This window comes from Lissotriton helveticus, chromosome 12 (genome assembly GCF_964261635.1).
Source record: "Lissotriton helveticus chromosome 12, aLisHel1.1, whole genome shotgun sequence".
In the NCBI taxonomy this organism is placed as follows: Eukaryota; Metazoa; Chordata; class Amphibia; order Caudata; family Salamandridae; genus Lissotriton; species Lissotriton helveticus.
Window position 1 is genome coordinate 569,237,903 of NC_136073.1, and position 15,483 is coordinate 569,253,385.

The following is a 15,483-nucleotide window of genomic DNA, read 5'->3' on the forward strand; positions in this document are numbered from 1 at the left end:
GACAGACTAATTTGCATACGGCCAGGTTCTGAAACTGGGATGGTGCAATGAGCTAAAAAACGGTGTTGGATCTAGCCCTGATCTCTTGACTGGGTGAGAGTACTCTGCTTAATTCAGAGACTCTGTCCATCACCACCCCTTGCTGTAAATAATTTTGTCCACCCTAAGCGTGGAAGGGTATACTCAGATGTGAGTCCCTTGCTCATTGCACCATCAGGATTCAAGCAAGCCGGGCCGAAGACGGCTGAAATGCCAGAAACCGGTCCCCGGAAGCTTGTTTCCTTCCTAGTGTAAGAATTGGCTTTTGTAGTCTGGTCTGCCCTGTTCCCATGATGCACTGGGCCAGGGACAGACTAATTTGCATACGGCCAGGTTCTGAAACTGGGATGGTGCAATGAGCTAAAAAACGGTGTTGGATCTAGCCCTGATCTCTTGACTGGGTGAGAGTACTCTGCTTAATTCAGAGACTCTGTCCATCACCACCCCTTGCTGTAAATAATTTTGTCCACCCTAAGCGTGGAAGGGTATACTCAGATGTGAGTCCCTTGCTCATTGCACCATCAGGATTCAAGCAAGCCGGGCCGAAGACGGCTGAAATGCCAGAAACCGGTCCCCGGAAGCTTGTTTCCTTCCTAGTGTAAGAATTGGCTTTTGTAGTCTGGTCTGCCCTGTTCCCATGATGCACTGGGCCAGGGACAGACTAATTTGCATACGGCCAGGTTCTGAAACTGGGATGGTGCAATGAGCTAAAAAACGGTGTTGGATCTAGCCCTGATCTCTTGACTGGGTGAGAGTACTCTGCTTAATTCAGAGACTCTGTCCATCACCACCCCTTGCTGTAAATAATTTTGTCCACCCTAAGCGTGGAAGGGTATACTCAGATGTGAGTCCCTTGCTCATTGCACCATCAGGATTCAAGCAAGCCGGGCCGAAGACGGCTGAAATGCCAGAAACCGGTCCCCGGAAGCTTGTTTCCTTCCTAGTGTAAGAATTGGCTTTTGTAGTCTGGTCTGCCCTGTTCCCATGATGCACTGGGCCAGGGACAGACTAATTTGCATACGGCCAGGTTCTGAAACTGGGATGGTGCAATGAGCTAAAAAACGGTGTTGGATCTAGCCCTGATCTCTTGACTGGGTGAGAGTACTCTGCTTAATTCAGAGACTCTGTCCATCACCACCCCTTGCTGTAAATCATTTGGATGGCGGGCGGACCTGCGTCCGTACGCCACCCCCGTGGAAGAGGGACCGTCCGCATGGGCAGCGGCGGTCCCTCCATGCAAATTAGGATGTGACCGCCACCCTGGCGGTCACATCCTGGATCTTTAACCTTGCGGCGGGTGCGGCTTGAAGCAGCACCCGCCGCAAGGTTAAAAAAGCATGTTTCACATTTACATGCACAAAGCGGCAGGCACCGTGCGGTGCCTGCCGCTTTGTGCATGCAAATGCAGGGGGGTACCATAGGTACCCTCCATGTGCATCCCCACCCCCCCTTTACCCTGGGGGCCCGCAAGGGCCCCCCAGAAGCAAAGGTCCACATGCTTCTCCACGGCGGAAAAACCGCCGCGGAAAAGCATGTTTACTCATGCTTCCTAATTTGGCTGACGGTGTCTTGCAGACACCGCCACCAAATGCTCCGGCAAAACCCGCGGAGCAGCGGCGGACGAACCTGCCGTCCGCCGCTGGTCCCACCACATTCCCACCGCCATCCTAATCTGGCGGTGGGTGTTTGATGTGGCCGCGGTGGTGAATCCGCATCCTCCGGGCTGGCGGTGGCTTCCGCCGGCCCGGAGGATGCGGATTCACCGCCATCCTAATGAGGCCCCTAGTTCGGTATAGTAATGAGATCTTAACTTACATAAATAAAAAATCTGACATTCAGAGAAAAAAAGCAAACGTTAAGGTGACTGTATACTTAGATACAGTAATAAGGTCTTAGCATACATTAAAAAACTAGAAATTCACTGGGAAAAAAACAAAGGTTTAAGTTACATTATAGTAATAGTATAGTTGCAACTACACAGTTACCTTGTTTTTGAAAAACACTGGCACAGGGGAACCAGGTTAGCAGGAACCCAGTGTACATCAGTCTAAGTTGTATTAAATACCAGGCAAAAAAATGGGGGGGCCATGTCAAAAAGGGGGCACCTTCCTACAACCACTATACTAAAACGCCAACATTCATGGTTCTGGAGGCATCATAATCTGTTGACATGGTTAGTTGGAAACCTCAAGTTCAATTTGCAGTGGGAAATGGTAAAGCCTTTGTGTTCCTCGCTGTGTCTAGGATAGGATAGGATATATTGCTCAAGGTGGCACGTCTAACACAGGCAAGGGGACCAATGGTGCAGTGGACTGATCAACAGCCGTGTTACAGGTTTCATGAGCCATGCAGGCAAAACCTTTTCATATTCCAGTCCGTTTCTGGCAAGTACAGTGAAGGTGATAACCTGTCCTTAGTCTTTATGATACCCAGTGGCACACGTAAGGGCACACCTATTGCCCACCAACGATCTGAGCAGCTGAGGGATTACCAGCCTCTTGCTGGCTCCAGGTTCTGAATCAGCTAGCGCCATGTACAGAAGCCAGTCTTTCAAATCCACACTTCATTTGATGGCCACTCTAGAGGATACCTGCTCCTTGGCAATCTTCAAGGCCCACTGGAGGAGGACAACTCACAACTATTGCACTAAACTCTTTCCGTAACTGCATACAAATAGCAAACAGCTCAAGTAGCTCTGGTAAGGACCAAACGATAAACAAGGTCTCTGCCTCAGGATTCTCATCACCCTCTCCTCCCACCGACTATAGCATTCAGTATGGTTACCTGGATAGGTGCATTCTCAGAGTCAGCCCTGTGTTGTGGTTTAGGCGTACTCCTCTTAGCTCGTTCATCGCCAGGAGGGATCTCTTCCCCACTAGGAGTGGGAGGTGCAGCATGTAAGCACAGCAGCTTAAAACCAACTTTGTTCAATCAAATTGTTTTCAAGCAGCAGCACTTTGCTTGTCTTGGACTCCTATATCCGTAACAGAAGACTTGCTATTGACATTCACCTCTAGATCTCCTACAATGGGGGATTCAATCTCTCCCAATAATAGGCAAACCCTCTACACCATGGCTTAATGGGCAGGGAGATCGCTCATGGCTGGGACCTTCCTACCATTAATACCAGCTTTACTCATTAACCCCATGGAATTTGGCTGATTTACTTAAGTGCCTCTTGGGTCATTTCCCAGATACCCATACCTAACAAGTTGAGCTCCGTTAGAACTCTATTGGCTCCATGCCTCAACAAAAGCCGACTACAAATCATGGGAGTAGCTAGAACGGCATCCTATACCGGGAAGTCCTTCTTGTAGTGCCCCTCTCGGTCTCCCCCCGGTACAAAAAGTTTTAAAAAGGATGGAACGGGGAGGGTGCTGGTTATTTAGAAAATGCATGTTGTAGTGAAAAGGGAGCGTTGAGAAATTAGGAAGATGGAGGGAAAAGAAAAGAGTAAGGCTCCTGGCCTAAACCTAAACAAAGAATAAATAAATGAAAGTTGAACACACAATTGGATCAGACCTAATCAGAATCAAATCGACGGATGAACCAAAGCACTACAGAAATTGCCTTTCAAAATAAAAGCATCTGTCACCAAGGACAAACCAAATACAAAATTACAGATGAAGATCAGATTTAAACAGGCGGAGCAAGTGAGTAAAGAGATGCAAATTTCACTGGTACCAGAAAATGAGAAAAAGCACAATTCACATGCAGAAAATGTTTTAATCAGAATGTATCAACATCATTGCAGCCAGTAGGTAGGTGTTTGCCATCGGATTGTTCCAGTGTGTGGGAAGTACTGTGGATAAGGACAAGTTGGAGTCTACTAAATCCCGGTTCTCTCTTACCACAAGTAATTCAGACAGCAGAAAAAAACAAATGTCATCATCACAAATGGAATGCCTTTGGTGTTGGCAAGGGGGCCTTGTTGAGTTTCTGTATTTTTAAATAGTCATTGAGAGAAACCTAATGCCCTGAGCTGGTGCAGGGTTCACCTGTAGAGGAGCATGTTTAGATGTGGTAGCAGCAAAATGCGCAGGCAGGTACTAGTAGTGTGCCTCCAAAAAGAGCACTCCCTTTCTACATGGCTGCTGTTACACATTGAAGGGCCATCTCAATGGCTGCACAGTTGCACAGTCATAATATGGAAAAGCAGTGTCTTGCTCTGGTGGAGGCATCCATTGTTAAAAGAGTCTGTGCAGTTTTCCTACATTCTTCTTGACCTAATCACATCTATGCGTCTTGAAGCTGAGTTGGGTTCAAGAGTATTTTCTCTCCAGGTTTGAAGGCTGGCATCCCTAGATATGGGCAGCTGGCACAGCGGAAGGCATCCCCAAGGTAACACTAAAATGAGAGAGAAAAAGCCAAATTATTGAAAAATGTTTTGCACAAGAATCGGTGCAAGGAATAATAAATGGTTCACCCAGATGCACGCTCTGTAGCAGAATGCAACTGCACTGGCCACCCTCTAGTCTGAGGCGGCCTCGTAATGTTTCTTCGAGTGACCGACATCTGATGAAGACTTTGCATTTCATTATCTACTTCAATTTTCTAGAAAAGGGACAGTGGATATTTCCGAGACGATTTTGCCTGTGGCGTCTGTATTGCTTAACAAAGCATTATAATAATCTGAATATTTGTAATTTTTTATGAACTGATCTTATTTTTTGGATTATGCATGAATGCATTACATTTGTAGACAGAAGGGTAACAGAGTAAATGCAACTCATTTATTTGAACATAACACGTAACAGATCAAGATCCCCCCGAACTGCAAAGGGGAACTTGAGAAACCAACCATTTGTCTGAAAAACTTCTCGACACCTTTCTCAAACAGATGATCTAAGGTGGACCCCAGTAGTTCTCACAAAGAAATAAAAATGTTTTAATGACTTGGGGCAGCCTTTTAGTGACCACGTGTTCTTGGAAGCAAAGATCATAAGTAACTTAACTGGAATACTCGTGCACATTAATTCTGCACTTGATCACTCAGTGGTGACTGGCACGGAAAGGCGGGGTGAGGCGGGAGGGAGGGTGTTTGGATGTAAAATAATAATAATAATAAAACTTACCTTATCGCAGCCGCGTCTCTCAAGTCTCTCCTCTGCGTCAGGACTCCGCCAGAACACAAACCAGGAAGCAGCCAGGCTCCCCAGACCAATTACAACGCTCCAATGCAGCTTTGTGATTGGTCTGGGCGCCGTGGTTCGGTGCTCAGCCAGGGAATGGGATCCTGGGCATGTTCTCCATTCAGGCTGTAATACAGCCTGCTTGGAGAAAAAGCAAAGTGTGCATGACTGTTTGGCCGGGCCGAGCATTTATGCGCACTTTGAGTGAGTAAACCACTTCTCTCTTGCCCTGCTCTGAGAGCAGAGCAGCGCCGCCCGCCCTAGCAGCAAAGCAGCAGGAAAAAATAAAATGATATTAACCATCAGTTAGTATCATTTTACTTTTCCTTTAGTTACACTACTTAAAAGCAGTGAGGCGACGCTCCTCTGCCTTAGCGGTAGAGCCGCCACTATGATCAGTGTGCCTAACCACCCTCTTGTTGTGCAGGAGCAATTACTACAAATTTATTTTTATTTTCTGAAAACTATGCCCAGCATAAAATTGCTTCCCAGCATTAATTCAGTATCTCAAAACAGATTAGAAAAAAGTGAGTTACTTGCTATAGTCACTTTGCTATTCATAGACATGAGGTTCACTCAGGTCTTTGTTACAACTTCCATGGATTTAAATGTGGGGATATCACAGAGCTGGAATCTCCAATCCCAGACTGTATCCCTGAATCTACAAGTTATCTTGCCAAAAATGGGGTCACACTGACCTGCCAACACTTGGTCCAATTCTGCTGTGCCGGTGAAAATAATAGGCCTAAATCCACTTACATTTATTTACCACCTGCTTTGAGTAGGAGGTATGTGAGTGCAGGCACCATTTTAAAGGCTGTGGTGTGAGTGAGTGGATGTAGTGTGAGTGAGGGGTGCAATGGAGTGAGCGTTTGCTCCCCCCTCCCCTGTGCAGGTCCCTCTTCCAGACTGCCCCTCTTAATCCATTTGCTTCGTCCAGGTGAACGTAGGACCACCAATATCATCCCACATGGGCTTGACGGGACCTTTGACCCTTCATGGAGGCCAATGGCAATTACAAAGTCCTGAATGATCTGCTTCTTCATTGAATGCAGCAGGTCCTGAATCTAAGACTCCGGCTGAATCTGCAAAGTGTCTGCACAGATCACTAAAGGGCTCACCAATGGCGCCTCCCTCACCACGGGTAAGGCCAGCATCCAGGCTCCTCTACGGATGCTGTTCAGGGTTTCCACCCTGGTGTCCAGCGCTACCATAAGAACCTTTATGCATCTCCTCAGTTCATGGAGCTCTGCCAAGGAGGAGTCTACATTGGTCTTGCGGTACTCCCAAGTGACCATTCCTGATGTTGTAAGTGCCTGTTCCAAACCCACCACTCTATCAGTGAGATTCAACAGTTTAGTTTCTATTTCAATTACTGTATGTGCAACAGTCTACGCCGTTGCCATCAGGTTGCCATAAAGCACAGCGATGGATGCGAGCCATGCTTTCTCACCTCTTATAAGAGGAACTTCCGCCTCATCTTGAATATTGTTCAGACTGATGTTCTTGTGGCCTTCGCACAACACATGGTTTTTCGGTCTAAAAAACACCCCTGTTCCTTTTGAAATGGGTAGCACGGCATCTATATGTATTTTTAATGTTACATGTGACACATCCCTAGTTGAATGCTAGCAAAGACACTGTGCATTTACTAGAGGGTGTGGTGCAAGTGGAGGGTGTAGAAAGTAGGCTACCTTGTTTGAATGATGCAGCTAATAAATGTACCCTTGATTACCATCTTTTTCTTAAGCTCACAATCATAAATCAGGGGAGGGACATTTCCTTTCTCTGACACTTGCAGTGCTTAGGAACGCTTTGATGAACTATGGTTACAAAGGGAGAGGACCTTATGTGTTCAATATTGTAGAAAGGCGGAAGAATAGTAGCAGTTAGCTTCTGCAACTATATTTTCAAGAAGTATTATTTGAAATTCTCTAACTATCCTGGAGCCAAGCATGATCAGACCCATCCTCGCTCCACAGAACACCATGCACAAGACTGCTGGGTAAGACACCAGTGCAGTGGTGAGGCTGGAACCGCAGTTTAGTTACAGTAGGGGATGCTGAAATACGGACTTATACTTTCAAAAACACAAGGGAAACCGAAAGGCAGATAAGGACCTTGGGTAACAGTTTAGTATTACAACAATGGTCCTTAAAAAGAACAGCATGGTCATCAGGATAAATATAGACTCCAATCACTGGTATATTAAGAGTGTCCAGCCGGACAGTCAATTTAATCATTCAAAAATTTCAAAACCAAAAGTATAAACACATCAATACAGTGGGACACAATCCTGCAGCCTACATAAACACATGACAAGTACACTTTAGGACAGGAACATATCAGGCAAGAAAGGGTAGCTTGTGGAATTCTGAACACAATTTCTAACAAGCTTGAGGAAACAGTAAATACACTTTTTTAGCAGATTCGATTACAGCCGATGCTGTCCCGTGAGAAAATTTTAAAGCCTGTCTCACGGCGGTTCTCACATGGATGAAAAACAACCATCTCTGTTGTAATACGGACAAGACAGAAATACTGTTGATCGGAAAAGATAATCCCTTTCAACCGAAGGATTGGTGGCCGGAAGAGGCAGCAGCTCCCCCAGCCACTGTGGAGGTGGCCAAAAATCTGGGGGTGTGGTTCGACGCCTCTCTTACTTTCAAACACCATTCCCTTAAGGTGGTGGGCACTTGCTTTGGCCTAATTAAAACCATGAAAAAATTATTTGACTTGATCCCACTTGCCGCAAGGAAGACAGTGGCTGTGGCGTTAATACTCTCACGCCTAGACTACTGTAATAGCCTTTTAGCAGAGGTTAATAATTCAACTTTGAAGAGATTACAGATAGTACAACACGCAGCTGCTAGACTGGTTTTTAAACTTCCACGCAGGTCATCGGCATCAGAGGCTCTGAAAACTCTCCATTGGCTTCCGCTACACAAGAGAATTCTATTCAAACTCTTGGTCATTACCTTCAGAGCGACCCGCCAAATTGGACCAGAATATCTCTCTACGAGATTCACACCATACACCACATTGAGGATACTTGGATCTACATCTGATAACCCTCTTAAACTGCCTGGTTTTAAAACCAGGGGAGGGAAGACTGTTACGGTATTAGGTGCAAAAGCTTGGAATTTTAGGCCTTACAAATTGAGAACGATGGTATCAGAAATACAGTTCAGGAAAGCTTTAAAGACCTGGATTTATGGAATATGTGACGAATCCTGTCTTGCCTTCATCTAGGCCATAACTCCTCACTGTATGGCACCAGGAGGCTCCTTTGGGAGCGACAGCTCGCGCTTTATAAATGCCACATTTCATTTCATTTCATAGAGGGTACTATGCGATGGGTGAACCAAGAGGACTTAAAGCGCTCTCAATTTCTGGGACCATGTAATGACCATCTAAAAGACCGTTTTAAAATTCAAAAGCACGAGAGGACAACTATGAATGGGTTCAAAGGAGAACACATCAGATAGGTCAAAACCAAATATAAATCCCACTGGGGCATAACGGAGAGAGAAGGCAGAAATATGTGCTGCAAACTTTTCAAGAAACGAGCTACAACAAGTAGCTTAAATAGGGAGGGCTGATCCAGCAACTGCAGAAATTCTGATATAACCGACAAATACCCCTCAACAGTGCCCCCACCACGGCCTTGCTGGGCCCATCATAACACACACAGTAACACCCCAAGCAGTTTAGCAGGAAAAGCGTTAACATACTTTTCTGAACACCAAGCCACAAACTTATCCCAACAGCAGGTGTATACAGATTTCATCGAGGAACAAATGGCTGCCAGAACAAAGTCGAAAACCGCAGGAGGAAGTTCAAAACCCTCCAGCTGTCGGTGATCAATCTTCAAGCATGAAGATGGAGCATGCGTAGGTTGGGATACAGGACCCGGCCCTGCTGCTGCAACAGGAGATCCTCTTGAAGGTGACAGAGGCTCATGCCTAGGAGTTCGGGACACCAAACTTTCCATGTCCAATCCAGAGCCACTAGGATGTCTTGGGCCTGGTCGGTCCTTATCTTTTTGAGGACTCAGAGTAGAAACGAGATCAGTGTGAGTGAGAGTCGCTTTGGAAACTCCAACACACAAAAGCACTGACATTATGTGTTCTCTGCTGTTGAGAATAGATCTAGCCATGATTCTTCCTGATTTGTGGATAAGACCGTGAACCACCCCTGGATGTTGATGTGATTTGTGGTCCGCAAGGCACAGCCAACTGAATGCATCCCTCCGGGCGTTTAGAGATCCAACTAGATGTTGTATGGCCAGGAAGATGTCCTGAGGTTCTAGTCATGTCCAGAAGTGCTGAGCCTGTTGGCACATGGACCACAACCAGTGCTTAATTTGAGCTGGTGGTTTCCAGTGCTCAACACCGGCACTTAATGGTCAACGCTGGTGCTAGTGGCACTCTGCCACATGGTGGCGCTGTCTCTCTAATTTGGAGATGAACTTAACAGTTGTTTATTAATTTAATATTTATATATTTACAATGCAACGGTCTCGCCTTTGCAAAAGTTAGAGCTATTGGCATTGTAAATGACAAAATTGTTATTTATGTGTTGGTTTTGAAAACAGATAAATAAATGGAATTGTCATTTACAATGCCAATAGCTTAATCTCTCGCAAATGCGAGACCTAGTAGTAGAGTGAGTAATAGTGAGTAGTAGAGAGTGCGTAGTAGAGGAGTAGAGAGTGTGTAGTAGAGTAGTAGAGCGAGTACTAGAGAGTAATAGAGTGATTAATAGAGTTAATAGTAGTGAGTTGTGGAGAGGACTAGAGTGAATAGTAAAGAGTGAGTAGAGAGTAGTAGAGTGAGTAGAAGAGAGTAGTAAAGAGCGAGTAGTAAAGAGCGAGTAGTAAAGAGTGAGTAGTAAAGAGTCACAGAGCCACACACACAGAGCTACACAGAGCCACACACACACACACACACACAGAGGCACACACACATACACACACACACACACACCCCCAGACACACACACACACACACACACACAGAGCCTGGCTTTGACAATGTTTGGTTTTACTTGTATTGGAGAACTTGTAGGCCACAATTTATAACTTGGAAAGCAAATAACATTAAAAAGTAGAAGTAGATTACCTACCACAGCCGACACTGCCCCTCGCAGGACCCCCTCTTCCTATTACGCATGGAGACACTTCAGGATTGAAATGGTGGCAGGAGAGCTCGGCCACCCCGGTGCCTACTGCAATCGTGTTTAAACCACCAGTTTGAATGCCGATTGCCCTTGGTCATACATATTTAGGATGTAGGCGCTGGGGAAAATCAAACTCGGCATGCACACCGGTTTGCCGCTGACGTCAGCACAGTTATTTACTCCCAATGTCAGATATTTTAGATAAGGGGGGGGGGATGGAGTTAGGTCACGTTCCAGCTCGCAAACCTTAGCCCCAGAAACAACAGCATCGCCCTGACCCGCGTGATGCAACCAAGATGCAAGGACACTGCACGACAACCCCACAGCTATGCCAGAGAACAGCAGCTACCATGCATGCTTGATTCAAACCGTGTGGCAGTTTTTTTTCCACCGGTTCTTTGTCAACACAAGGTTAAAGCTTTTTCCATGCCACAGAGCCAGCGGTGAAGATTTCCCTTTAAACGCCCTGCCTCCTATTAGCATGCCAGTCCGCATTCAGCTCCAGGGGTCGGCCTCCGTGATTAATAGGATTGGCATACCGTTGAGAGCACAGCTAGAAAACGTTTGATGCCGAGACGCCTTTAAGAGACAGAATATATATTCCCCAAAATGCCATAAAATATTGTGGGAATAACTGGCCGCTCTGCCCACCTGCCTCGCCATCCCGGCGCAATGTGCCACTGACAGACAGGTGCCCCTCATTTATCACAAATATCCGTGTTCCCTGAATACATCTGGACAGCAGCGTGTACTGTCATCCGCCTGTCAAGGGCAACATGAAGCAGACGGCAGCGGGTGCCCAGACTGTGCGTGGACTGGGGGTGGGCAGGTACACAGGAGTCCTGTCAAGCGCGTGCTGTCAAGGCGCCACTGAAAGTTTGACAGCATGGATTTCTTGCTCTTTAAAGCCAACAGTCTTCTCTTTAAATGAACATTTACGGCCGATCACGGCTTGCGCCTGAGGGATGCAACGACAACGTTTTATTATGCAAATATGTAGAATTCTATCCATGATTTTATTCAAAAATGTCTTTACTGGCATATTGGCCTTAACTGAAAAGAATACATATCAAGAGCTTGTTCTTTGATTCAAATTGCTCTTTTATTAATCAGCACGTCCTAGTTTCTTTGAGCAGGCTAGCACCATCAGCACGCTCGGCTTAGGTTGTGTGAGGGGCAAGCCCCGATATTGGTTCTGTGCGTGGGGAGCTCTGAGCCAAAGGCAGTCGCCTCTCCAAGCTCACTCTCCCCCACAGGAGCAGTCTGGACCTGTGGCGCTACCCGGCAGACATGTAATTTAAAGGCTGGTGCAAGAGCTGCCTGGGTATTCAGCCCTGTAATCTGCAGGCGAGCGCGTTTACCAAAGGGCATCGCGGAGAGGTTATCTTAGTCGGGGAGCCCGGGACAGCCTGGTATAATGGGCACCCCAGGTGAAAAGAGGGGCAGCAGCAAGCACAGCACCCAGTGGATCGAGGGGGCAGCAGCAAACACAACACCCCGGGGAGAGAGAGCAGTCAGCAACAATCACGGTAGCGTGATGCCCAATAGAGTGCCCCCTTAATTTATCTAAATGCACACATTGCTGAATAAACTTGTAATTTTTTTGGGCATCTCGGGTTTAATCCTCTGCAGTGAACGGATCTAATCCAGTGGTTCCTGCACTTATTCTCACCTCTAGAAAAATGACAGATGCTGATGAGACTCAAAGGAATGATCGTTCAAATGTCTAGAAACTGCCATGTGATATGTGTTTTTGGCCCTTCAACAATAGATTTTATCATGATAAAGTTTCTGTAAGGAACAAAACGTGTTAGCAAGGCTGATTCCTGTTTTTTTATTTTTTATTAATACACTGAGTCCATTGAATAAAGCATTCAACTATTGAATGAAGATTGGTTTCGCCATAATTTGTGAATCGAAAAAGAGTTATTGATTATCTCTTCTTTCCTAACATTTCACTGAATGTTGAGGACTTATAGTACATTGTGAAGGTTTTGAGTATGCCACCCTACTAGAATATTTTATTCTGAGCCAACCAGGTTTGAATGTTTACAAGAACAGAATGGAGCCAGGTCAAGCAGTGATGAGGATTTTGCTGTGTATTTAGTTTGCTCTTGAAATCGTCTCGCGCCCTGGAACATGTCCATGTATTGACCAGTTCTGCTACCAGCCTTTGCACCCTTCTACCATTTGTGGTGCACTGTAATTCTTTAGAATGGCAGTATCCTTTCCATACAGTTGTGGACTTTTGACTGATGCGTTGTGTTAGTAAAGCTTTGTTTGTCCAGTCTCTTGTGTAATCATTTTTTATATTGGTTATTGTGAAAAATAAAAGGTGAGACGGGGTCTTTATGGTGCACTGTGTGCATGGTTGCACATGCCAAATGATACGTTTATTTCATTCCACTGGGGTCAAAGGCTTCCCACTGGAAACAAAACCATGTCAGTCACCTCATAGTCTGGCACTGTGCATCATGCATGACTCAGATTCCCTATGTGAAGGGCATAATGAACCCTTCCCCGCCCCACCCCTTGCTTTAGGAACCAGAGCAAGGGTGACGTTCTTGATGGAACTCTTCTGTCTCCAACTCTGCAGATAAAGGCTCAGTTCATAATTAAAATGAAAAGGTGGGTGAGTAAGTGAAGGGATGGGTGGATGGCTGGATAGATTAGTGAAAGGGTGAATGGATGAATGAGAGGTTGAATGGATGGATAATGAGAGAAAGCATGGATGAATGAGTGTGTGGAAGAATGGATAAGACAAACGGTAAAAAAGATAGATGTTATGGGTGGAAGGGTAGATGGATGGGTAAAAGAGTGAATGGATGAGTGAAAGGGTGGATGATGGGCGAGTGAATGGGTGGACGGATGAGTGAAATGATGGATGGATTGATGAAATGATAAGTGAAAGGGTGAATGCATGGACGGATGAGTGAAAGGGCGGATGTAAAGATGGATGAGTGAGTGAGTGAGTAAAAGGGAGGGTAGATGGCAAAAGGTTAGATAGATGAGTGAAGGAGTGCGAGGGTGGATGGATAACTGATAGGGTCAATGGATGGATTCATGAGTGGATGAGTAGATGGATGGGTGGAAGGATGGCTATGTGAAAGGGTTGATGGAGAGAGAATGGATGGATGGATGACTGAAAGGGTGAATGGGTGGAAGGATGAGTGACTGGGTGGATGGATGAGTAAGTGAAAGGATGGCTGGATGTGGGACAGGCCAAAAGGCTGGATGGATGAGTGAAAGGGTGGATGGAGGGTTGGATGAGTGAAATGATGGATGGAAGGATACATGGTGGATAGGATTGCACATGGTTGAATATGTTTGGATATAGATGGGCTTAATTATATACTATTGTGCGACCTCCTCTGATGTGTCTGTAAAACTTAGCTTTTGTCCCGAAGTTGTGTCCTGAATTTTGACCCCTTGTCCTGAATTTTTGTCCTGAATTTTTACACTCACCGTCCTGAATTTGGACCCATGCCAGTTGGTCACCCTACCCGTAGCACGAGGAGGCTCAGTCCATTCTCAGAGCTGCACGGGGATGGGGAGCAGAGAGGTGGAAGCTTTCTATTCTCCCATACAGGAAGTAACAAGCGCTCGGAACAAGCGTTTAATGACATGCATTCCCCATCGCTTGCCTCTTACATAGAGGTTTTAAGTCCCCGCCGAGCGTGGTATTTCCTTTGTTTCTAGGAAAAGCGAAAGCTTGAGGGAGGGAGGCGGAGCCGAAGCGTTTTGCCGCTCGCTCTCGCAGGCGGCTCGTGACTGCTCGCAGCCAGCGCTGACGGGATGACCTCAGCTCAAAGCCACGCTGCAGGCTGCTCGCGCAGCTGTCCCCCCAGGCCGAAGGTGTGTGGGTTCCCCCAAGGCACCCAGAAGAATGTATCGTGAAATGAAAATGGATTGGACGTGCTCCGGCTGCGCGTTTCTGTCACACGTCCACAAAACCGCGAATGCATGTAATTTACTCACTGTTCAAAATTTCGAATGGTTTTGCCTCGGGTTATGTTTGTGTTTAGATAAGATTCCTTAGTAAAAACGTCACTTTTACGTTGCACGCACATTGTAGTAGGTTTGGAAAACAAGCACTCGGAACAGGCGCCTGACTTCCTGCTGGCATAAAAGCTTTCTTATCTTCTTTATAGGGCCATCTGTTGGCCCCATAAAGAAGATAAGAAAGCTTTTACACCAGCAGGAAGTCAAGTCAGCCAGTCTGAAAAGGACGGGGCTTAGCGAGAAAGGAGAACGTCACTAGGACCTCTTCTCCAATGGATGGCCACCGTTTAGGAGGCCAGCCAATGGAGAAGAGGGACGGGGTTAACCTCGCTAGTGATATTCTCTCTATCTCATTAAATCTCGCCAGCGAGACTGCGCATGTGCGCAGCCTACGCTAGCCGAGACCTAAAAATGACTATTATCTGCTGCCCAAGCAATTTTATATACTTTGGGTACACTGGAATAGTCTGATTTGTCACACTTGTAGGAGTGTGATGCTTAGTCGTTGTGCAGGTACTGTCATTGGCGGTGCTGGCAGGAGCAATGTATGGTGCAAGCAGCAGTGGTCCCCTGACGAGGGCCCTGCCACTTGTTCTTTTTTACAAATTAAGCACTGGCCACAACCCCACCCCGCTCTGATTTTTGCAGTACCACATGGCGGTGTGGTTGTCCGTGAATAACTGCACCAGCCTCTCTTTCAAGGATGTGTCAAAAAGAGGTCCTGGCTGGTATTTTTATTGACTGTTTATTTAAACATACTTGGACCATTAAATCATTTAATGAATCTGAAGTATTTCTATTTGTAATTTTTAAGCAAACCTAGACATTATTAGAACATGTCAATGAAAGAGACAGACTGCCTGTGACATTACATGAATTAAAACAATACTCAACATAGACATAAAACAAACATTGTTAACAAAAACAAATAAACATCTTGTACATCAACCAGTCATTTATAAACATTACAACCTTATTGTTGGTTTTTACAACACTATTACTTTGTGTATTTTTAAGGGCTGTAGACTGCTGGGTACCAATTTTTGTATGTATCTATGAGGGCGAACACATTTTACACAACTGGCTCCACATAGAGAAATATTAAATTATATCCCAGGAGGAAAAATCA

The 15,483-nt window shown here is 45.9% G+C and overlaps 1 protein-coding gene across 1 annotated transcript in view; it reads right to left on the reverse strand.

Moving 5' to 3' along the window:
- Nucleotides 1–3,745: 3,745 nt before the first annotated feature.
- Nucleotides 3,746–15,483, reverse strand: part of CIAPIN1 (cytokine induced apoptosis inhibitor 1) — a 114,659-nt gene continuing 102,921 nt past the window's right edge. The window contains exon 9 of the mRNA XM_078670553.1: nt 3,746–4,386. Within this exon, the coding sequence (XP_078526679.1) occupies nt 4,276–4,386 (111 nt within the window). The 3' untranslated portion in view covers nt 3,746–4,275. The remainder of the gene's footprint in view (nt 4,387–15,483) is intronic.